Source organism: Galeopterus variegatus, unplaced genomic scaffold, assembly GCF_000696425.1.
Source record: "Galeopterus variegatus unplaced genomic scaffold, G_variegatus-3.0.2 Scaffold247, whole genome shotgun sequence".
NCBI lineage: Eukaryota > Metazoa > Chordata > Mammalia > Dermoptera > Cynocephalidae > Galeopterus > Galeopterus variegatus.
This window is the reverse complement of record NW_007726358.1, coordinates 784,140-810,344: the sequence shown is the minus strand read 5'-3', so window position 1 is coordinate 810,344 and position 26,205 is coordinate 784,140. Positions and strand designations below refer to the sequence as shown.

General features: G+C 37.2%; 1 protein-coding gene across 1 annotated transcript in view; it reads left to right on the top strand.

Moving 5' to 3' along the window:
- The window catches only part of LOC103585519 (rho GTPase-activating protein 32-like), a 69,143-nt gene that overhangs the window by 4,190 nt on the left and 38,748 nt on the right, over window positions 1-26,205 (top strand). The window contains exons 2-4 of the mRNA XM_008566502.1: window positions 276-367; window positions 895-936; window positions 1,310-1,394. Coding sequence (XP_008564724.1) covers window positions 276-367; window positions 895-936; window positions 1,310-1,394 — 219 coding nt within the window. The remainder of the gene's footprint in view (window positions 1-275; window positions 368-894; window positions 937-1,309; window positions 1,395-26,205) is intronic.

Below are 26,205 nucleotides of genomic sequence, written 5' to 3'. Positions count from 1 at the left end.
GTGGGATCCGAACCCTTGGCGGGAGCGCCGCCATGCTCCCAAGCGGTGCACTGTAGCAGTGTGCCACCGGACCGGCCCTTTACTTATTCTTAATAATTAAAACTCAACTAATTTATAATTTTAAGAAGAGATTATAAAACCAAGATGTATTACTATTGGTACAAAGTCAGCAGAACTATTACAATGAATTACAATCTGCTTTTTAAAAAGTATTAATACTTAAAGAATAATAATATATCTTTTGCCTTCATTTTTTTTTTTTTTTTTTTTTTAAGGCAAGAGGAGCAGATGTTCCAGAGATTCCTGGAGATCTTTCTCTTAAGACCTGTGGCAGTACAGCAAGTATGAAGGTTAAACATGTGAAAAAGTAAGTATAATTTTAGAGTAAGTTCTTAAAGAATTCCTGTAAATAGAAATCAATTCCTTAATTCTCTTAAAACTAGATTCCTTACTAAATATGCTCTTACTGTGCATATTTATACTGTTAAAGTGTTAAATTAAAGTTATACTGTTAAGTGTTAAATTGTCACTCAGCAATTTAGTGGGACTGCAGATTATCTGCGTGTTTAAAAATATACTTTATTTTTGTTTTGGAAACAATTTATGTCACTCTCTGTTAGGCTGCATTTGTTTAACAGGAACAATCCAACTATGTCCTTCTTGGTGTCTTTAATGTGTGAGCTCGTAACTCTGAGTTATGAGATTGCTAGATCTCAGGTTTGCCTTTGAGAAGCCTGAGATAAATGTGAAGAGTTGACTGTTAATTGAAATACCTGAAGGTATCCCATTCAGTTTTTAACAGAAAAATTATCTTTTCACTTGGTGAAAGGTTAGATAGCTATGTTTCATGTAAGTTGAGGAAAGGCAAGGTAAAAATGTTCATTCTGCATCCAGGTCTACCACTCCAGGACTGATGGGCTGTGACAACATTCACAGGTAAAATGTGGTCTTGTACTTTGTGTTAGGAATGCTGCTTCTGGTTAGAAACTGGCTGTTCACCATCAATTTCCATGACATTCGCCAGAAGTACAGTTTTTTCCTATGGGCACTGACGTGGGTTGAGATTAGGAGAATATAATGATGCTTTTCAATTTTTTATTTTTGGTTCAGATTTGTGCACTAAATGTAATATTCATTTGATTCAGTTTATTTCTGAAAGGGTTTGGTGTTGATATATGTGGTTTATGTGCATGTGCTTTTTAAATATTGTTGCATGCATGATCTCTTAAACCCATTGTATTTTCCCCTTACAGTTAGTAATTCTGACTATTCCATTATCTTGTTTCATGTTTATTTTTATGTACTTCAGGTTACCTTTCACTAAGGGTCACTTTCCGAAGATGGCTGAATGTGCACATTTCCATTATGAGAATGTTGAGTTCGGCAGCATACAGGTATATCTGAAATATTTCTTACATCCTGAATTAAGATGTATATACACAGTAGTCCTCCTTTATGTGTGGTTTTATTTTCCATGGTTTTGGTTACCCACAGTCAACCACAGTACATAAATATTAAGATATTTTGAGAGAGAGAGAGAGAGAGAGACCACATTCACATAACTTATTATAGTTTATTGTTATGATTGTTGTATTTTATTATTAGTTATTGTTGTTAATCTTTTACTATGCCTAATTTATAAGTTAAACTTCATTATAGGTATGTATGTATAGGAAAAAACCGTAATATATATATAGCAGTTTCAGGCATCCTCTGGGGGTCTTGGAACAAATCTAACAAGTGACGCTTCGAAGTAATTTTCTCTATTGATGTCTTACTGATTGAGGCGAAAACTTTTATTCTCTTCTGTTCACTAATACTTGATGCCAAGTTGACACATAAAATTAACCATCACACTAATATATGTCAGTTAAGGAAAAGTAATCCTTTTCCCGTCTTTGTCATGTATCATGTTCCTATGTCCATGTCTTTCTGTAGTAGCTTTTTATTCTGAAATTATGTAACCTTGCTGATACTACCTTGTCCTAATTACTCACTGTGAATTTTGATAGTTGGTAGTTTCAAGTGCTCCCACTAGATCCTTCTTTTTCAGAAATGTTTGAGCTATTATCAGCCTTTGCACTTACATATAAATTATAGAATCTAAATTGCTGGCAGTGATTACTTTTGGTCTTATTATGAATCATTGGCAGCTTAATGTGAAAAAGTTATGAAAAAACTTTAATAATAGCCATATTGTGGTTATTTTGAAAGTTGTATTTCCTCAGGAGAACTAAAGTCATTCTTAGTTATTTGTTATTCACAATAGGCTCATAGAAAGGTCTTGATTTCTACACACTACATAGAAAGGTTCTCCACCTTCAGCCAGTCACCTTAACTCTACCCTCTCCAAAAGAAAACTCATCAGATATGATTGATACTGTCACAGTGTGCTACTTTTTGTAACTTTATTTCAAAAACAAGTGAGATGAATTTGATCTATAGGATTTATGAAAGTGAAGGACATTTTTATTCCAGATAAACTGAGGGTTTTAAAAAGTGATACAGATTTATAATGCTTGACCACTGTGACATCAAATAATATTTTGTTTCTTTAATACACATATCCTTGAGATTGCAGTTATAATGATAAATTTCTTAGGTCAGGAAGAGCTGATTAAGAGAACAGTAATGAATACATTTTTCATTTTGTGACTTTTAAGTATTTTGATATATCTGAGTGATTTAGTTTACACAGCTTGCAATTTAGATAAATTGTTTTCTAGTTAATATACTTTAAAAAAATATTTACAAGTTCAAGGAGCTCTTTCGGAGACAGTTAACATTGTGAGGAGTTTTAGTAAACATGAAAAGAAGTATGAGGCTAGAGATCTAAAACCATACAAGAAAAGTATTTAGGTCAGGAATTCTCTAATGAGTCTGATTTAAATTAGAAACAAAACATCTAATGGTAAGCATGGTACAATGGAATAGATAAAGTACTGGCCTTATTTAGCTAATGTAGATTCTAATTTCCTTTCTGCTTCTTAGGAAATTGGTGACTTTGGGAAAATAGTTCAGCCTCTTTGGGTTTCATTTCCTTTGTCTATGAAGTGAATGAGGTTGTACTAAACAGAATCATAGTTCTAAACTTCCGTTATTTTATGTTTAGAGAGTTTATAGTGGATGCATTGAGGATGTGAGTAGGGAATAGACAGTAGTTATTCAGCTGGGTTGAGCCCTTTTTTTCTGAGATTTTGTTATAAGTTTATTGTTAGAGTCCAGTCCTCTACTAGAAGACTGTGCCTAATTCTTATGGGGGGAACATGTTAGGTAGACTTTCTACTAGTAAATAGACCTGTAATATACATTTTAGAGAGAGACATGGTATTTTTTGCTTTCGCCAGTTGCACTCACTTCTACCCTATAAACATTTCCCGTACATCTCTGGCAGAAGAGGAAAAAAGATATGATACCAACTCAGTTTATGACCTTCCATATGTGAGGTGTGTGAGTGAGATTTTTCAAAATTGTGCTGATCGACCAGGAAGCTTTTGGAGTATGAGGGGTTGGGGTAGTTCAAAGCAAACCTGCCCAGCTGCACCTTGCCATTCCATTCCAGAATCTTCTTTCTGCATTGGTTATGCTCTGTTTGGTGCACTTCTCCTGTGAAATCCATTTTCCAACCAGTTTTTTCCTGCCTTTTGTTCTGTGTCTTTGGAGACTAGCCTGTACGTACCACAGGTTCCCATGCCTTTTACTTCTGGTTGGGTTCAGCCTATGTCAGATACCATCAGGAAGGAAAAACTAGTTTCCAGTAACTAAGTTATGTAGTACAAGAACTGCAGTAGCAACTGGCTTGACTTACATGTTTATGTTATTAAACTTGGTTTGATATTCTCTCTTTGGCTAGTATATGGTTTTACCTTTTATGGACTGATTGAATACCATTTAAAGAAAAACCAGAATGATAATATTAACCTCAGAATGATCCTACATTCTAGTACAAACAATTAAAATAAGGTTCATATGTTTCACTTCATATTCTCTATCATTTTATAAACATGTTGTTTTGTACAGTAGATAAATCTTAGCACATTTAATTCCAAACATGATTGTGGAAAACAATTCCCATATCCCACTGGATCTTGGTGTGTAACCTTTTTGACTGCTATTATGTTTGGTTTGCTGGTATTTCGTTGAGAATTTTTACATCTATGTTCATCAAGTATATTGGCTTGTAACTTTCTTTGTTGTTGTGTCCTTATCTGATTTTGGTATCAAGGTGATTCTTCTAGCCTCATAGAGTGAGTTTGGAAGAATTTCCTCTTCAATTTTTGGAATAGTTTGAGAGGAATTCATGTTAGTTCATCTTTAAAAGTTTGGTAGTTAAGCAGTGAAGCCATCCAGTCCTGGGCTTTTCCTTGTTGGGAGACTTCTGAGTACTGATTCAATATCATTACTCCTTATTGGTCTGTTCAGGTTTTCTATTTCTTCTTGGTTAAGTCTTGGTAGGTTGTATGTGTCCAGAAATTTATCCATTTCCTCTAGGTGTCCTAATTTTTTGGTATATGTTCGTAATAGTCTTTAATGATTCTTTGTATTTCTGTGGTATCAGTTCTAATATCTTTTTCATTTCTGATTTTATTTATTTGGGTCTTTTTTCTTATTCTCTTAGTCTAGCTAATGGTTAGTCAATTTTGTTTATCTTTTCAAAAAAACCTTTTTGTTTCATTGATTTTTTTTTGTATTGTTTTTTGTCTATTTCATTTAGTTTTGCTCTAGTCTTTATTATTTCTTTCCATGTACTTATTCGGACATGGATTGTTCTTACTTTTCTATTTTTCTGAGGTGCAAATTTAGTTGTTTATTTGGAATCTTTCTACTTTTTGGAGGTAAGAACTTACTGCTATAAACTTTCCTATTAGTACTGCTTTTGTAGTATCCCACAGGTTTTGGTATTTTGTGTTCCTATTTTCATTTGTTTCAAGGATTTTTAAAATTTTCTTCTTAATTTCTTTTTTGACTCATTGGTTGTTCAGGAGCATGTTGTTTAATTTCCATGTATATGTACAGTTTCCAAAGTTTCTCATGTTATTGATTTCTAGTTTTATTCTGCTGTCATCTGAAAAAATACTTGATATGATTTCAGTTTTTTAAAAATTTGTTGAGACTTGATTTGTGTCCTAACATGTGGTCTGTCCTGGAAAATGTTCCATGTGCTGATGAGAAGAATGTGTATTTTGCAGTTGTTGGATGAAATATTCTGTAAATGTCTGGTAGGTTCATTTGGTCTGTAGTGCAGTTCAAATCCAATGTTTCTTTGTTGATTTTCTGTCTAGATGATCTGTCCAGTGTTGGGAGAGGGGTTTGAAGTTCCCAAAATTATTGTATTGGGGTCTGTTTCTCGCTTTAGAACTAATAATATTTGCTATATATGTCTGGGTGCTCTGATGTTGGGTGCTTAGATATTTACAATTGGCATATATTCTTGCTGGATTCATCCCTTTATCTCCTCTTCTCTCTGACCTTTTTTGTCTCTTTTTATAATTTTTTTTTTCTTTTTGTCTTTTTTCGTGTCTGGCAACGGATTGCAACCCTCAGTGTCGCGATGTCTCTTTTTATAATTTTTTTTTTCTTTTTGTCTTTTTTCGTGTCTGGCAACGGATCGCAACCCTCAGTGTCGCGCCCGTACCGGACCGGGACTGGCAACGGGATCGCAACCCTCGGTGTCATGCCCGCACCTCGCTCAGCCAGTGAGTGGGAACCGGTCTGTATGTGGGATCCGAACCCTCAGCGGGAGCGCCGCCGCGCTCCCAAGCGGCGCACTGTAGCAGTGCACCACCGGGCCGGCCCTCTTTTTATAATTTTTGATTTAAAGTCTGTTTTACCTGATATAAGTATAGCTACTCTTACTCCTTTTTGGTTTCCATTTGTGTGAAGTATCTTTTTCTATCCCTTTACTTTTAGTCTGTATTGTTAAGGTAAAGTGAGTTTTTTGTAGGCAGCATGTAGTTGGGTCTTGATTTTTAATCCATTAAGCCAGTCTATATCTTTTAAGTGGAGAATTCAATTCATTTACATTCAAGGTTGTCAATGGAAAGTGTGCCCTTATTCCTGGCATTTTGTTAATTGTTTTTTGGTTATTTTGTATATCCTTTGTTCCTCTATTATTGTTTGTTTTTGCAGTTTGGTGGTTTTTCTGTAGTGTTAAGATTTCATTTCTTTCTCTTTCTTGTATATCAAAACCAGTTATATTCTTTCCCTTGTTTTCATGATGGTAGTTATTCCCCTTTTGCTTCCTGATGTTGGACTCCTGTAAGGATTTCTTAAGGGATACAAGAGGCTCAAAGACCACCAAACAGATTTGGGCCAGTCTGATGAATTCCCTCAGTTTTTGTTTGTCTGAAAAAGACACTAATTTCCTCATTTCTGAAGGATATCTTTGCTGGGTATAGTATTCTCGGTTGGTAGTTTTTAATTTCTTTGAAGCACTTTGAATATATTATTCCATTATCTCCTGGCTTGTAAAGTTTATGCTGAAATATCTGTTGTTAGTCTGATGGAGGTGATTGATTTATAGGTGATTGACACTTTCCTCTTGCTGTTTTTAGTATTCTTTGTGTTTGACTTTTGACAGTTTGACTACAGTGTGCCTTGGACAGGACCTTTTGGGGTTAAATCTATTTGGGGATCTTTGAGCCTCTAGTATCTGGATGTCCACATTTCTTCTAAAACTTGGAAAGTTTTCAGCTATTATTTTGCTAAATAGATTTTTGATGCCTTTTCCCTTTTCTTCCCCTTTTGGATCACCCATAATGTGGATGTTTGTATGCCTAAGTTGTCCCATAAACCTCATAGGCTTTCTTCATTCTTTTTTCTTTCTTTCTTTTTTTCCTTTTTTCTGACTATGTTATTTAAAAAGACTTGTCAAGTTTAGAAATTCTTCTGCTTGATCTAGCCTGTTGCTTAAGGTCTTGATTGTATTTTTTATTTCACTTAATGAATTCTTCAGTTCCAAGATTTCTGCATGGTTCTTTTTTTATGATATCTCTTTCTTGAATTTCTCATTTAGATCATTAATTGTTTTTCTGATTCCATTGAATTGTCTGTATTTTCTTGCATGTTGCCAGTTTTCCTTAAGATACTTATTTTGAATTCCTTTTCATGTATTTCATAGATTTCTTTTTATTTAGGTCTGGTACAGGAGGAGTATTGTATTCCTTTGAGGGTATCAATTTCCTTGTTTTTTCTTGTTTCTGTTTCCACATGTTATGATGTCTGAGAATCTAGTTGGACAGTTACTTCTTCTAATTTTCTGGAGTACCTTTTGTTTGGAAAGACTTTTTTCTATAGATGTGTTCTGTACTGTCAGTTGTGTAGGGTGTTTTAAGTTTGGTTCTGTGTGAGTGCAGTAGTGTAGTCCCTCTGTGATTACTTTGATTGTTTTCAATGGTGACATTGTCTGTGAGTGCCTCAGTGGTGTAGGCTGTGAATCTTTGTGGAGTCTGTGATGCAGCTATGCTGGGGGAAGAGCTGCTGTACAGGTTGGTTTTTGAGCCCTGGAGTGGCACACAGGTGTGTGGCAACTTGTCTGTCCAGAGGTGAGGGCGGGGGTGAGGGTAGGGGACAGGTCTCAAGTGGGCCAGGACTTGGGCCACTGGGAGGAGTTCTTGAGAGCTCAGTGGATTTTCTGCTGCAGTGAATTGGGTCACTTGGGCCACAGGTGGGTACTTGGATTACCAGGAGGGGCACTGGGTTGTTTGGTAATTCCTCTACTGGAGTGGGCAAGGTAGTGGAATCTGTGGATGGGTCCTTGGGCCCCTGGAAGGAGCACTGAGGTTATCAGTAGCTCCTCTGCTAGAGAAGACAGATTTGCAGGGGTAGCAGGCAGGACCTTAGACCTCTAGGAGGGACACTGGGGTGCACAGAAGTTTTTCTGCTGATGTGGGTGGGGTTGTTGTGCCATGAATGGGACCTTGGGCTTCCAGAAGAGTTACTGGAGGACTTGACTTCTCCTCTGCTATAATGGATGGGTTGCTTGGGGTTGGACACTACCTTGGGTCCCTGGGACATGTGTTGGAACACTTGGTGGCTCCTTCAATGGAGTGGGCAACCCTAGGCAGGGATGCCAGGGGGCAGGCAATACCTCAGGCCCTCAGAAGAAGCATTGGGTCACTCAATGACTTTTCTGCTATGGTGAGTGTCCCTGGGGTGTGCTTATGGGGCCACGGACAGGACTGTGGGCCTGTGGGAGAGGTGCAGGAACAATTGGGTCCTCCTCCTCTGCTGGAGTAGATGGAGTGGGACCATGGACCACTAAGAGAAGCAGTGGGGCACTCTGCAGCTCCACAGCTGGAGTGGGTCACCCTGGAGGGTTTACCAAGTCTGTGGACAGGACCTTGAAGGCCTGGGAGAAGTGCTGGGGCACTTTGCATCTCCTCAGCAGGAGTTGGTGACCCTGGGTAGGATTGCTGGTGTCATGACCAAGATCTTAGTCTCCCGAGAGAGGTGCTGGGATGCTCTGCATCTCCTTATCTACAGTTGGCATCTCTTGGCCAGGTTTCTGGGGCTCTGTGCTCTCAAGAGAGTTGCTGGGGTGCTCTGCACCTTCTCAGCTGGAGTAGATGGCCCTGCAAGGGATCACTAGAGCTGCTGTTGGGAATCTGTGTCCTCTAGAGAGGCTCTCAGGCTCTCCACTGAGGAGAGCAGGGACACTGGCGGTGTCAGAAGACCCTGATCAGTTGGCTCTCAAGCTCTGGAAAATTCGTGTGTTGGCTCTCTTTGTCTTGGAAGTGGCCTCCCCATTGTGCTGGACTGCCTATTTCTTGGAGTGCATGGTGTTGCTTGGGTTTGGGTGCCAGAGTCATGGTGTGATGGTTTGGTGACAGGGCCTTAGGGATATGGAATGTCAGCACTATTGGGCCCCAGCATAAATTCCCTAGAATAATGCACTTGCTTGGATTCCAAGCAGCTCCCTTTATTGGAATCATAGCCTTCAAGAGCCGTGTGGCTCTTTCGTAGCTAGAAATGTAGACATTTGAGATGGGAGTGTAGACCATTGGGGATTTCCTGCTTACCTTTTCCCGGCAGTAATGATTCTCTCCTGGCTCCAAGCTGATCCTTGTCGAGCACTTCAGTTATCTTTCTATGCTGATATCCTGAGTTTCTGAGCCTTGGAGGGGGTCCTCCTTGCTATTTTGCTGAATTCCAGAGTTTTCTCCTAGACACTCTAATCAATGTGTGATTATCTGTTTGTTTTGGACTTTTTTTGTGGAAGAAACAAGAGCTCAGCCACTTTTATTATCCATCTTGAACTCTTCTGTCTGATATTCCAGGGTTTATGACTATGTCCATTGAGACCTATAAGAGAATTTACTGGGTCAAAGGATATATACATTGAAAATGTTGACATTTGTTGTTAATTTTTTTTTTTTTTTCTGAAATGTGCCAATTGCTCAATGGTCACTGAGAGTATCTTCCTAACATCCTTATCAATGGCAAGCATTGTTTATCTTTTTATTTGTTGCCTATATAATAGATGTGGCAACAACTTCTTATTGTAATTTTTATTTCTTTAGTTATGAGTAAAGTTGTACATTATTTCATGCTTACTGTTTGTTTTTCTGTGAACTGCTTATTTTATCATTTACTCATTGTTCTGTTTAAAAAAATTTTTTTCTTTTTTTTAGGTTTCTCCATCTTTTTAACTGTGTTCTGGCATAGAACTACACAATAGTTATGAGTAAAGTTGTACATTATTTCATGCTTACTGTTTGTTTTTCTGTGAACTGCTTATTTTATCATTTACTCATTGTTCTGTTTAAAAAATTTTTTTTCTTTTTTTTAGGTTTCTCCATCTTTTTAACTGTGTTCTGGCATAGAACTACACAAACTGACAGACTAAAGTCTAGAAATAGATACATTTTTATATACACATTTGATGTGTGTAATAAAGTTTAGCATTTTTGGATTCATGGGGGAAGATGGATTAGCCAATACATGTTGGTCAACTGACCATACAATTGAAAGAAATAAAGCTTGATTAGTCCCTTAGAAGGATGTTATGAGTTAAGTTTTCTCATCCCCAGTTTAGAGAGATAGGTATTTGAGTGATGAAGGGACTTGCCAAGGGTCACACAGATAGTGAATAGTAGAGCCAGGATTTGAAACCAGGGAGTTTGTCTCTAAAGCATCCTAGAGCATTCCCTTATTTCTAACTTAATTTGTACCCGATACAGTTGTTTTCCAACCTGTGTATATTTTTCTGGTGGATTGGCGGCACATAAGCTTGAGATGAATAGTAGAGCCAGGATTTGAAACCAGGGAGTTTGTCTCTAAAGCATCCTAGAGCATTCCCTTATTTCTAACTTAATTTGTACCTGATACAGTTGTTTTCCAACCTGTGTATATTTTTCTGGTGGATTGGCGGCACATAAGCTTGAGATTGCACAAATGTGTTCAAATCCTATTTCATTTCCTTTCTAACAGTGACCTTAGGCAAATAATCTAACTATCCTGTTTGAACCGCAGTTCAGACCCTTGTGTTGTAATACATGGTGTGAGATGGCATTATCAGGCTGAGGGGAATTGATGCTGGTGTGATGTGGAATGGGTGTAGCCAGCTGGTAGTATGTTTTCATTGTGCCATACACTCTTGACCACTGGGGAGATTGTCAGTTAATCTTAGTCTGGTTTTCCTTATCTTCACAATGAAAAGGAAGTGCAGTTCGTGGATACACCACTAGGTGACAGCTATTGTTCCTTCTGGCTAAGAAATTGTAGATGAACTGTGAGCTCTGATTTAAAGAACTGAGATTGTGACAAGATGAAGAGGAAAAGAGATATAATAGCATGGGGCAGAAGAGGCTGTACCATGTCATGTTCTTATTTTAGTCTACTTTCAGAGAGCATGAATAAGCTATCTTTTAAAATTAGTGCAAAGAATTGTTTTTGTCATAAAGATAAATTGTTGAAATATCTTTATGTTCCTGGGACACCTTCTACTGGGTTATTTATATTTAAAAGTAAATTGCTTTTTTCAGTCTACTAAGATTTTACAATTTTTTCATCTATGTTAATTAGTAATGTTGACCTATATGTTGTACTTGTCTGCTAGCATGAGTTTGGGGAATTTCTACTGCCTCCCCTCTCATTTTTTATAAGTGCCCTGGAATAGTTTGGGTGTATATAAGAATGGCCTGTTCTTTAAATGTTCAGTAGAATTTTTTTGTTAACAACTTCTTGGGGGCTGGCTGGTTAGCTCAGTTGCTTAGAGTGTGGTATTATAACATCAAGGTCAAGGGTTCAGATTCCTGTACCAGCCAGCCGCCAAAAAACCCCCAAAACTCTTGGACCTGGTGTTTCCAATTGGGGGCTTAATCTTTATCATTTCAACTTATGATTTGATTATTGTAGTTAGGTTCTTTCACATCTCCTTACGTCAATTTTTATTATTTATGGTTTCTTAGACAATTGTCCATTTAATGTAGCTTTTCAAGTTTATGAGCTATAAGTTGTAGACAAGATATTCTTAACATTTTGTCTTATCAAGGAATCAGCTTGTAGTTTTATTGATATACCTGTTTGGTTTTTCTTTCATACCATGAATTCCTAAGTACACTTTTTTCTATTTTACATTTTTTGGGTTTTTTATTCTCGTTTCTTGAATTGCACATTTAATTCTTTTCTTTTTTTCTTGGAAGAGTTGAAAATAACAAAATGTATATCCTTACTAGAACTTGCCTGTCAAAAACGAGCTTTTTCATATGCCAACTTTGTTGAATATTAGTATTATGCTACATATACCTCTTTTCTTTTCTTCAGAGACATAAAATTCTATAGGTACAGGTTAAATATCCCTTCTGAATTGCTTGGGACCAGAAATATTTCAGATTTTGGATTTTTCAGATTTTGGAATGTTTGCATGTATATAATGAGATATCCTGGGGATGGGACCCAAGTCTAAAGACAAATTCATTTATGTTTCATGTACACCTTATGCATATGGCATGAAGGTAATTTTATATAATATTTTAAAATAGTTTTGTGAATGAAACAGAGTTTGTGTACATTGAGCCATCAGAAAGCAAAGGTGTCACTATCTCAGCCATCCATGTGGACAGTCTGTGGTTGTTTGGCATCACCATCTTTCCTGACTCTGAACTTATAAGCTACTGATAAGCAATAAAAAATATGGCATACCTTTAAAACAGTGAAAAGTCATGTGTTCAGGGTAACTAAGCAGCAGAGTAGCATCACCAGAATACCTCTATCAGCTGTTAAACACAGCCACAACAAACAGCAGGCTTTTAGCCTCCACCTACAGTGCTATGATTTGATTAAAAGGTTACTGTACATTGTACTGTATTTTTTTTAGGTGAGAGGAAACACTGGAAGCAGCTGAGGGACCAGGGAGTGGGTCCTCTAGGAATGGGGAGGCATTCTGCTGGGTGGCTTTTTAAATGTTTCCTCTGGAGTCATCTGCCTTATTAACAACAGTTTTTGTCTTAGAAATCTCTGATTTTATAAACTGACATGATTTCTTGTTTTGTTATAAATACATGCTGCTCTAATCCTTCAATAAGCCCATCACACATTTTCACCATGTCATCTATAGGCATGGTTTCTACAGTGTTAACAATGTCATCTTTATCATCACTATTACAGGTTGAGTATCCCTTATCTGAAGTGCTTGGAATTTTCCACTATGGTGTCATGTCAGTGCTCAAAAATTTTCGTATTCTGAAGCATTTCAGATTTTGGATTTTTAGATTAGGGATGCTCAACCTATACTGTTGGCATCACCATCTTTCATGACTCTGAACTTATAAGCTACTGATAAGCAATAAAAAATATGATATACCTTTAAAACAGTGAAAAATCATGTGTTCAGGGTAACTAAGTATAGGTTTTTAGCCATTGATTTTTAATAAGTGCACTTAAGTTTGGATATTTTCCTCCAACTAGTACTTTGGCTGAAATTTATAGGTTTTGATGTATAAATGTATTATGTTTTGTTTTGAGAAATTAAAACCTCAAAAGAAGGGCCGGCTACAGTGTGCCGCTTGGGAGCATGGCGGCGCTCCCGCCGAGGGTTCGGATCCCACATACAGACTGGTTCCCGCTCACTGGCTGAGCGAGGTGCGGGCACAACACCGAGGGTTGCAATTCCGTTGCCGGTTCCGGTCCGGTACGGGCGCGACCCTGAGGGTTGTGATCCGTTGCCAGACACGAAAAAAGACGAAAGGAAAAAAAAAACCTCAAAAGAAGGGCCGGCTACAGTGTGCCGCTTGGGAGCATGGCGGCGCTCCCGCCGAGGGTTCGGATCCCACATACAGACTGGTTCCCGCTCACTGGCTGAGCGAGGTGCGGGCACAACACCGAGGGTTGCAATTCCGTTGCCGGTTCCGGTCCGGTACGGGCGCGACCCTGAGGGTTGTGATCCGTTGCCAGACACGAAAAAAGACAAAAAGGAAAAAAAAAAAACCTCAAAAGAAAAAAAAAGAATAGAAAAAGAAAAGCAATTGTTAGAAAGCGCTTCTTGTTTAAGTAAAGCCACATGTAGTTTTAAATTCTGTGAATTTATTATCTTTATTGCATTTCTTCTCTCTGTTTTTGTGTATTCATGTCCAGAAACAAAGATTTATTCACAAAATATTTTCCAGTGTGAAGTAAAAAAACATCTCTTGTAACATGCAAAAAAAATGACCAGTTTATTCCTGCTTTATCAATTTGGGGCATTAAACTCTATCTGCTGTGCTTTATGTTTTACTGCCATCTAGTGTGTAGGATGGTAAATTGGATATGTTTGTATTTTCTTTACATCTGTTTATCATAAGCTCTCAATTAATGTGTTTCTTTTAATCTGATGTTATATAAAGCATTAAATTAGATTAACCTTAGTGCAAGAGCTCAGGTTTTAACAGAAGTAAGGCATAGGAAAAGTATTAATTTACTACCTGTGTCTTGAGCTTTCTGTATAAAGTTGTGTGCAAGGTGCTTGAAAGAGCTGCTTTGGCTTTCTGTCATTAGATGCATCGTTGCCTTGGTACTGGGAAATGTGGAAGGAGGTAGCAGAGTTTGACCTGAGTATAAGAATACTGAGAAATGATGATATAAATTTCTTTTTTTAAAAAGCCTGAAGTTTCACTCTTTAAATGAAGTAATCAGAATTGTAACAACAACAACAACAGAAAAGTCAGTATTCGTTGAATACTTTATGTGAGCCAGACATTATACTAAATACCGTTTGCACATTCTCTCACTAACTCTTTATACAACAGTTTCAGATAAGAAAGTTGAGGTAAAAGGAGTTTAAGAACTAACTCAAGATTATAGCTGGTAAGTGGTGGGGCTTGTATTTGAAGCAAAGCAGTCCGACCCTAGAGCCATTCTGCTTGTTTTTTTTTTTTGTGCTAGAAAAGAATAAACAGAACTACCATTTTAACAAGGAGGAATAAAGTATAGATTTGAAATGTGCTACATCTTTGGTATAGTTGAAGGTTGAAAAGTAGGATACATGATATTGCAGTGTAACCTGTGTGATCTTAAGTAAGTTCCTTAATGTCTCTGGTTGTCAGTTTTCTCATTTATAAAATAGGAATAAACATATCTATTCCAATTATATCACAGAATATTGTGAGAATTAAGTTAAATGATACTTTTAGGTCGAAACACGCCTGGCACTGGGGCTCAGTCTAAGGCCTGGAGGGAAGGGAAGCGCCTACAGCCACAGCTGCTGCTGAGGTGAGCCAAGATCTGCGGCAGCATTGGGGCTCAGTCTTAGGCCCCAGAGGGAAGTGCCACAGCCCCAGCAGGTGCAGAGGTGAGCTGAGACCTGCACGACACTGGGGGCTCAGTCTCCAGCCATGGATTCCAGAACAGGAGCCAAGGTGGTGTAATATAGTCACTACCACACCTACTGTCCTACTGCAAGGACAATTCACCACCACAGTAGTAGCCAGGGCCATTCTACAGGCAACCTGCTGCTCACACGACTACACTGATATAAGAAGAGTCACCAGTAGAGCCTGCAAATAGAGGAAGAAATCTTTATCCTCATAGCCAACCCCAGAGAAATAGAAGAAGCAAGTCCTCTACCAGAATACCAAACATCACTGAAAAAATACTAGAACTACAAACAAACAAACTGAAGGAATACAGTAATGCTCAAATTTCAGACCCCGTAGAATAGGGAATCCTTGAAATGTCTGAAAGGGAATTCTGAGCAATGATCTTAAGAAAACTTCAAGAGATAAAATAGGACTCAATTACAGAACACAATGAAACAAGAAAAAATATCCAGAATATGAAGGTGGAAATTTACAAAGAGATTAATACCTTAAAAAAGAGTATGACTGAACTCCTAAAATGAAAAATTCACTCAATGAAATAAGAAAAACAACAGAGAGCTTGAGCAGCAGGCTAGAGGAAGCAGAAGCAAGAATTTCAGATCTCGAAGATGGTCTTTTTGAAATAAAATAGGCAGACAAAGAAAAGGAAAAAAGAATTAAAAATAATGAAGAAAATCTACGAGACATAGCAGACAACCTCAAGAGCTCTAACATCCGAATTGTGGGTATTCCAGAAGGGGAGGAGAAAGGAAAAATAGTGAAAACCTATTCAAGGAAATAATAACAGAAAACTTCCCAGGTGTAGGGAGAGGTGCAGACCTTCAGATCCAGGAAGCTCAAAGGTCCCCAAACAGATTCAATCCAAAAAGATCCTCCCCAAGACAAATCATAGTCAAATTTGCAAAGCTCAAACACAAAGAATTCTAAAAGCAGCAAGAGAAAAGCATCAAGTCACCTATAAGGGAACCTCCATCAGACTAACAGCAGACTTCTCAACTGAAACCCTACAGGTCAGAAGAAAGTAGGATGATATATTCAAAATACTAAAAGAAAAACATTGCCAACCAAGAATCCTTTGCCCAGCAAGGCTCTCTTTCAGAAATGAGGGAGAAATAGTGTATTTACCAGACAAACAAGAATTGTGGGAGTTCACCACCACATGACCAATCCTGCAAGAAATTCTCAAGGGAGTCCTTCATCTGGAATCTGAATAATGATTATCATGATCATGAATACACAAGAAAGAGCAAAACCTACCATTAAAATAAAAATGCCAGTGAGAAAGAGAAAGAAGCCAAATCATGCCACTTAAATTTCCAGCTAACATTGAAGAAGAGAAATAAAAGGGGAAGTAATGATCAAAAGATATTTAAATCATNCTCAGTTGCTTAGAGTGTGGTATTATAACATCAAGGTCAAGGGTTCAGATTCCTGTACCAGCCAGCCGCCAAAAAACCCCCAAAACTCTTGGACCTGGTGTTTCCAATTGGGGGCTTAATCTTTATCATTTCAACTTATGATTTGATTATTGTAGTTAGGTTCTTTCACATCTCCTTATGTCAATTTTTATTATTTATGGTTTCTTAGACAATTGTCCATTTAATGTAGCTTTTCAAGTTTATGAGCTATAAGTTGTAGACAAGATATTCTTAACATTTTGTCTTATCAAGGAATCAGCTTGTAGTTTTATTGAAATACCTGTTTGGTTTTTTTTTTCATACCATGAATTCCTAAGTACACTTTTTTCTATTTTACATTTTTTGGGTTTTTTATTCTCGTTTCTTGAATTGCACATTTAATTCTTTTCTTTTTTTCTTGGAAGAGTTGAAAATAACAAAATGTATATCCTTACTAGAACTTGCCTGTCAAAAACGAGCTTTTTCATATGCCAACTTTGTTGAATATTAGTATTATGCTACATATACCTCTTTTCTTTTCTTCAGAGACATAAAATTCTATAGGTACAGGTTAAATATCCCTTCTGAATTGCTTGGGACCAGAAATATTTCAGATTTTGGATTTTTCAGATTTTGGAATGTTTGCATGTATATAATGAGATATCCTGGGGATGGGACCCAAGTCTAAAGACAAATTCATTTATGTTTCATGTACACCTTATGCATATGGCATGAAGGTAATTTTATATAATATTTTAAAATAGTTTTGTGAATGAAACAGAGTTTGTGTACATTGAGCCATCAGAAAGCAAAGGTGTCACTATCTCAGCCATCCATGTGGACAGTCTGTGGTTGTTTGGCATCACCATCTTTCCTGACTCTGAACTTATAAGCTACTGATAAGCAATAAAAAATATGGCATACCTTTAAAACAGTGAAAAGTCATGTGTTCAGGGTAACTAAGCAGCAGAGTAGCATCACCAGAATACCTCTATCAGCTGTTAAACACAGCCACAACAAACAGCAGGCTTTTAGCCTCCACCTACAGTGCTATGATTTGATTAAAAGGTTACTGTACATTGTACTGTATTTTTTTTAGGTGAGAGGAAACACTGGAAGCAGCTGAGGGACCAGGGAGTGGGTCCTCTAGGAATGGGGAGGCATTCTGCTGGGTGGCTTTTTAAATGTTTCCTCTGGAGTCATCTGCCTTATTAACAACAGTTTTTGTCTTAGAAATCTCTGATTTTATAAACTGACATGATTTCTTGTTTTGTTATAAATACATGCTGCTCTAATCCTTCAATAAGCCCATCACACATTTTCACCATGTCATCTATAGGCATGGTTTCTACAGTGTTAACAATGTCATCTTTATCATCACTATTACAGGTTGAGTATCCCTTATCTGAAGTCCTTGGAATTTTCCACTATGGTGTCATGTCAGTGCTCAAAAATTTTCGTATTCTGAAGCATTTCAGATTTTGGATTTTTAGATTAGGGATGCTCAACCTATACTGTTGGCATCACCATCTTTCATGACTCTGAACTTATAAGCTACTGATAAGCAATAAAAAATATGATATACCTTTAAAACAGTGAAAAATCATGTGTTCAGGGTAACTAAGTATAGGTTTTTAGCCATTGATTTTTAATAAGTGCACTTAAGTTTGGATATTTTCCTCCAACTAGTACTTTGGCTGAAATTTATAGGTTTTGATGTATAAATGTATTATGTTTTGTTTTGAGAAATTAAAACCTCAAAAGAAGGGCCGGCTACAGTGTGCCGCTTGGGAGCATGGCGGCGCTCCCGCCGAGGGTTCGGATCCCACATACAGACTGGTTCCCGCTCACTGGCTGAGCAAGGTGCGGGCACAACACCGAGGGTTGCAATTCCGTTGCCGGTCCCGGTCCGGTACGGGCGCGACACTGAGGGTTGCGATCCGTTGCCAGACACGAAAAAAGACAAAAAGGAAAAAAAAAACCTCAAAAGAAAAAAAAAGAATAGAAAAAGAAAAGCAATTGTTAGAAAGCGCTTCTTGTTTAAGTAAAGCCACATGTAGTTTTAAATTCTGTGAATTTATTATCTTTATTGCATTTCTTCTCTCTGTTTTTGTGTATTCATGTCCAGAAACAAAGATTTATTCACAAAATATTTTCCAGTGTGAAGTAAAAAAACATCTCTTGTAACATGCAAAAAAAATGACCAGTTTATTCCTGCTTTATCAATTTGGGGCATTAAACTCTATCTGCTGTGCTTTATGTTTTACTGCCATCTAGTGTGTAGGATGGTAAATTGGATATGTTTGTATTTTCTTTACATCTGTTTATCATAAGCTCTCAATTAATGTGTTTCTTTTAATCTGATGTTATATAAAGCATTAAATTAGATTAACCTTAGTGCAAGAGCTCAGGTTTTAACAGAAGTAAGGCATAGGAAAAGTATTAATTTACTACCTGTGTCTTGAGCTTTCTGTATAAAGTTGTGTGCAAGGTGCTTGAAAGAGCTGCTTTGGCTTTCTGTCATTAGATGCATCGTTGCCTTGGTACTGGGAAATGTGGAAGGAGGTAGCAGAGTTTGACCTGAGTATAAGAATACTGAGAAATGATGATATAAATTTCTTTTTTTAAAAAGCCTGAAGTTTCACTCTTTAAATGAAGTAATCAGAATTGTAACAACAACAACAACAGAAAAGTCAGTATTCGTTGAATACTTTATGTGAGCCAGACATTATACTAAATACCGTTTGCACATTCTCTCACTAACTCTTTATACAACAGTTTCAGATAAGAAAGTTGAGGTAAAAGGAGTTTAAGAACTAACTCAAGATTATAGCTGGTAAGTGGTGGGGCTTGTATTTGAAGCAAAGCAGTCCGACCCTAGAGCCATTCTGCTTGTTTTTTTTTTTTTTGTGCTAGAAAAGAATAAACAGAACTACCATTTTAACAAGGAGGAATAAAGTATAGATTTGAAATGTGCTGCATCTTTGGTATAGTTGAAGGTTGAAAAGTAGGATACATGATATTGCAGTGTAACCTGTGTGATCTTAAGTAAGTTCCTTAATGTCTCTGGTTGTCAGTTTTCTCATTTATAAAATAGGAATAAACATATCTATTCCAATTATATCACAGAATATTGTGAGAATTAAGTTAAATGATACTTTTAGGTCGAAACACGCCTGGCACTGGGGCTCAGTCTAAGGCCTGGAGGGAAGGGAAGCGCCTACAGCCACAGCTGCTGCTGAGGTGAGCCAAGATCTGCGGCAGCATTGGGGCTCAGTCTTAGGCCCCAGAGGGAAGTGCCACAGCCCCAGCAGGTGCAGAGGTGAGCTGAGACCTGCACGACACTGGGGGCTCAGTCTCCAGCCATGGATTCCAGAACAGGAGCCAAGGTGGTGTAATATAGTCACTACCACACCTACTGTCCTACTGCAAGGACAATTCACCACCACAGTAGTAGCCAGGGCCATTCTACAGGCAACCTGCTGCTCACACGACTACACTGATATAAGAAGAGTCACCAGTAGAGCCTGCAAATAGAGGAAGAAATCTTTATCCTCATAGCCAACCCCAGAGAAATAGAAGAAGCAAGTCCTCTACCAGAATACCAAACATCACTGAAAAAATACTAGAACTACAAACAAACAAACTGAAGGAATACAGTAATGCTCAAATTTCAGACCCCGTAGAATAGGGAATCCTTGAAATGTCTGAAAGGGAATTCTGAGCAATGATCTTAAGAAAACTTCAAGAGATAAAATAGGACTCAATTACAGAACACAATGAAACAAGAAAAAATATCCAGAATATGAAGGTGGAAATTTACAAAGAGATTAATACCTTAAAAAAGAGTATGACTGAACTCCTAAAATGAAAAATTCACTCAATGAAATAAGAAAAACAACAGAGAGCTTGAGCAGCAGGCTAGAGGAAGCAGAAGCAAGAATTTCAGATCTCGAAGATGGTCTTTTTGAAATAAAATAGGCAGACAAAGAAAAGGAAAAAAGAATTAAAAATAATGAAGAAAATCTACGAGACATAGCAGACAACCTCAAGAGCTCTAACATCCGAATTGTGGGTATTCCAGAAGGGGAGGAGAAAGGAAAAATAGTGAAAACCTATTCAAGGAAATAATAACAGAAAACTTCCCAGGTGTAGGGAGAGGTGCAGACCTTCAGATCCAGGAAGCTCAAAGGTCCCCAAACAGATTCAATTCAAAAAGATCCTCCCCAAGACAAATCATAGTCAAATTTGCAAAGCTCAAACACAAAGAATTCTAAAAGCAGCAAGAGAAAAGCATCAAGTCACCTATAAGGGAACCTCCATCAGACTAACAGCAGACTTCTCAACTGAAACCCTACAGGTCAGAAGAAAGTAGGATGATATATTCAAAATACTAAAAGAAAAACATTGCCAACCAAGAATTCTTTACCCAGCAAGGCTCTCTTTCAGAAATGAGGGAGAAATAGTGTATTTACCAGACAAACAAGAATTGTGGGAGTTCACCACCACATGACCAATCCTGCAAGAAATTCTCAAGGGAGTCCTTCATCTGGAATCTGAATAATGATTATCATGATCATGAATACACAAGAAAGAGCAAAACCTACCATTAAAATAAAAATGCCAGTGAGAAAGAGAAAGAAGCCAAATCATGCCACTTAAATTTCCAGCTAACATTGAAGAAGAGAAATAAAAGGGGAAGTAATGATCAAAAGATATTTAAATCATCTAGCAAAAAGCAATTAAATGACAGGAATTAAATAATACCTGTCAATAACTACCCTAAATGTGAATGGATTAAACTCCCCCTTCAAAAGACACAATCTGATTGATTGGATTATAAAGCTAGACCCAAGTATATGCTGTCTTCAGGAGACCCACCTCACCTGTAGAGACACACACAAACTAAAAGTGAAGGAATGGAAAAAGATATACCATGCAAATGGAAACCCAAAACAAGCAGGAGTAGCTATTCTTATATAACATAGACTTTAGACCAGAAAACATGAAAAGAGACAAAGGCCACTATATAATGATAAAAGGATCTATCAAGCTAGAAAACATAGCAATCATAAATATATATGCACCCAGTACTGAAGCACCCATATATATAAAGCAAACACTATTAGTCTGAAAGAAATAGGCCCTAATATGTTAATAGTGGTTGACCTGAATAACCCTCTCTCTGTCTCATACTGAAGAAAGAAAAGATCAGAGAAATAAAAAGTTATTTTTTGAGAAGATAAATGTAATAGACAAACCATTAGCCATGTTAACAAAGAGAGAGAGAGAGAGAGAGAGAGAGCGAGAGAGCACACCCAAATAACAAAAATCAAATGAAAAGGGAGACATTACAACTGATACCACAGAAATATGAAGAATCATTAGAGACTATTATAAACAACTGTATGACAGCAAATATGAAAACCTGGAAGATATGGATAAGTTTCTGGACACATACAAACTACCTAGATTGAACCAAGAAGAGATAGAAAATCTGAACAGATCAATAACAAGCAATGAGATTGAAGCAGTGATCAGCAGTCTTCTAACAAAGAAAAGCCCAGGTCTGGATGGCTTTACAGCTGAATTCTATCAAACCTTTAAAGAGCAATTAATACCAATTCTCCTCAAACTATTCCAAAAAATTGAAAAAGAAACCACTCTCCCAAACTCATTTTATGAGGCCAACATAGCTCTGATACCAAAACCAGATAAAGACACAACAAAAAAAGAAAATTACAGGTGATACCCTTGATGAACATAGATGCAAAAATCCTCAATAAAATATCAACAATCAGAATACAGCAACACATTAAAAAATTTATGCACTATGATCAAGTGGGATTCATCCCAGAGATGCAAGGAAAAGGAAAGTCAATAAATGTGATATATCATATCAACAAACTAAAGGACAAAAACCATATGATTATCTCAATTGACACTGAAAAAGCATTTGACAAAATTCAACATCCCTTCATGATAAAGCCTCTCAACAAATTGGGTATAGAAGGAAAGTATCTCAACACAATAAAAGTTATCTATAACATGCCCACTACTGGTTTCATTTGAATGGGGAAAAACTGAAGGCTTTTCCCTTAAGTACAGGAACAAGACAAGGATGCCCACTCTCACCACTTCTGTTTAATATAGTACTGGAGGCACTAGCCAGAGCAATCAGGCAAGACAAAGAAATAAAGGGCATCTACATTGGAAAAGATGAAGTCAAACTGTCCCTATTTGCAGATGACATGATACTATATATAGAAAAATGTAAAGACTCTATCAGAAAACTCCTAGAGCTGTTTAATAATTTCAGAAACATCAGAGGATACAAAGTAAATGCCCCCAAATCAGTTGTATTTATATTCTCCACTAATGAACTAACAGGAAGAGAAATCAAGAAAGTAAGCCCATTTACAACAGTAATGAAAAAAATAAAATACTTAGGAATCAATTTAACCAAAGAGGTGAAAGACCTCTACAATGAGAAGTACAAACCACTACTCAGAGAAGTAAAAGAAGACACAATAAGATGGAAGGATATTCTATGCTGTTGGATTGGAAGAATTAACATTGTGAAAAGTCTGTCCTACCCAAAGCGATCTACAGAGTCAATGCAATCCCATCAAAATACCAACGACATTCTTCACAGAAATGGAAAAAACAATCTTAACATTCATGTGGAACAGCAAAAGACCCCAAATAGTCAAAGAAATCCTGAGCAAAAATTAAATAAATAAAGCCAGAGGCATAATGCTAACTGATTTCAAATTATACTACAAAGCTATAGTAACCAAAACAGCATGGTAGTGGCATCAAAATAGACTTTGGAACAGTGGAGCAGAATAGAGACCCAGAAATTACCCCTCAAGCTTAAAGCCATCTGATATTTGACAAAGGCAACAGAAACGTACATTGGGGAAAAGACTGCCTCCTCAATAAAAAGTGCTGGGAAAATTGGGTATCAATATGGAGAAGAATGAAACTGGACATGCATCTCTCACTGTATACTAAAGTCAACTCAAAATGGATTAAAGACTTAAGACCTGAAACTATAATATTACTAAGGGAAAATATAGTGAAACACTTCAGGAAATAGATTTGGGCCAAGACTTTATGAATATGAGCCCCAAAGCACAGGCAACAAAAGAAAAAATAAACAAATGGGATTATATCAAAGTAAAAAGCTTCTGCACAGCAAAGGAAACAGCAGAGTGAAATGACAGTGTACAGAGTGGGAGAAAATTTTTGCTAACTGTGCATCTGACAAGAGATTAATATCCATAATATACAAGGAACTCAATCAATTACACAGGCAAAAACCAAATAACCCAATTAAAAAATGGGCAAAGGAGCTGAATAGACATTTTTCAAAGGAAGACTTACAAATGGCCAAGCGGTACATGAAAAAATGCTCAACATCACTAGTCATCAGGGAAATGCAAATTAAAACCACATTGACATATCACCTCACCCCAGTTAGACTGGCTATAATAAAAAAGATGGAGAATAACAAATGCTGATGAGGGTGTGGAGAGAAGGGAATGCTTCTACACTGTTGGTGGGACTATAAATCAGTAAAACCCCGATGGAAAACAGTATGGAGGTTTCTCAAACAGATAGAACTACCACATGATCCAGCAATCCTACTACTGGGTATATACCCAAAGGAATGGAAATCATCTTTTCAAGGGGATACCTGCACTCCCATGTTCATTGCAGCTCTGTTCACAACAGTCAAAATATGGAACCAACCTAAGTGTCCATTGATGGATGATTGGATAAAGAAAGTGTGGTATATTTACACAATGGAATTCTACTCAGCCATAGAAATGAATGAAAATCCTGCCATTTGTAAAGCAACATGGATGAGTCTGGAGAAAATTATGTTAAGTGAAATAAGCCAGACAAAGAAACTGAAATACCATGTGTTCTCACTCATAACTGGCTGCTAGGAGGGGAGGGAGGGAGGGAAAAACTGAAGAAAGAAGAAATGAAGGAAAGAAAGAAGAGACCACCCAATACATTGAACTTTCAGAAGGAGAAAACAATCCTAAGGGTGCTAGAGGTGGAGAGGGGGGGAGGGAGGAGGTTTGGGAAATGATAGGTCAGGCAAAGGGCATAAAGAAATATCACGATTTGTAAGAATGAACATGATAATAATGAATATAATAATAATAAATAATATTTTTTAAAGAAAAAAAACCTTATTACATGTGCCACCATTTGAAACAGAAGCCATGCCCTGATCACAGTTTAGTTTTCCTCAGACAAAATGAAAAATATTAGTCTTAATTTTCTACACATTATGTAGCAATACTCCCTCTCATGCCAGGAAATCATTGTCATTTGAGGGGAGGGTTTGAAATGAAAAGTTCAGATAGTGAGTTATCAAAGCTGCTGTCATCCATGAACTGAATTTTAACTGTGTCTCATTTGAGATTATCCAGTCCAAAAGTTAGATGTGTAAAAGTGGTTGGACTATGAAAAAAACATCTATAGTGGAGTCACAATCACACATGCATTTCACACAGGAATTCAACTGAATATGCTTCAAAAATAGTATTGCGTCTGAAAATGTAAAGTGTCTGAGATGTTACCTTATTTGTAAGCTGACAAGTCAGCTTGCCACAAGTATAGATACACACGCATATGAACACTCTCACTCACACACTCTGTCTTTCTCTAACAGAAACATCAGGTTTCTGGATCAGAGATCAGGCCTTTTATTTACCCATAAAGTAACTTGTGTTGGTTCCCTAGGCCCCAGTTTTCCAAGGAGTGATGTGGTAAGAACCAGATGTACCCTGTGGTTACAGTGGGATTTTATGCCACAAGAGGAACTCTGCAGTTATGAAACTTGGAGCTTATATAAGATAACTGGCACTTTCTCCTTTCTCAAGGTGGAGAGACCTTTGTTCTGGAATATAAATAAATCTTCTCTAGGGGAAAAGAAGTAAAGATCTTTATTTCACAAACATCCTGAAATGTAAACATATATCTTGGGGGAAGAGAGAAGACTTTATATCTCTCAGGAGGGCTTTATCTTTAGGATTACTAGTCAATCATCCTTTAACCCAGGTGCTTGTGCTCTTTGCTCAGAAAGCCCTGACTATGCAGAATATGAAAATATTCATGAAGTGTAACATTGTTTCCTGACAGGTATCTGTGGAAGGAGCATCAATAAGTTGAGAGATGTGATTCTGCTGTTGTGTCATTTAGTCTCATTTTCCACGTAATCTTCACAGTGTGGGTATCCTGCTGAGCTGAAGATGATTCTCGTGTTTAAAGATGAGCAAGTCCATTACTTCATCTGGTACTCAACTGAGCAAACAGTGCTCTGTTCTAGTTCTAAAAGATAATACTGTTACATCTGTTAAGATGCATGTAGGTCTGTAGCTTTTTCCTGATACATTTGAAGGGTAATTACTCTTTTATTGCTTTTTGCCTTATGTGCTGAAATTAGGACTTATTGCACTTACTAACCATGTAAGATGTGACTCTACTGTAGAGTTATTCTTCAACTTGGCATCCTAAACTCAGTAGTGTTTTCAGTATCAAATATTAGGATGCTGAAGGTAGGGTGGATGGGCCACATAATATTGTGCAACAAATTATTTTTTATGTTTCTACATCTAGTAGAATCTACTGAGATGAAAGTAAACTTGTGTACAAACTCCACAGGTGTGACACAGTGAGATTGCAGCCTAATGAACAAAGAAAGGAACTCTTTCTGTGCCCCATTTGCAATTTGTTGATTGAGCTTTGATGAATAGTTTCTTTTTTACTATTTTTAATTGTGCGTGTGTATCTATAATTGTGGCAAGCTGACTTGTCAGCTTACAAATAAGGTAACATCTCAGACACTTTACATTTTCAGATGCAATACTATTTTTGAAGCATATTCAGTTGAATTCCTGTGTGAAATGCATGTGTGATTGTGACTCCACTATAGATGTTTTTTTCATAGTCCAACCACTTTTACACATCTAACTTTTGGACTGGATAAT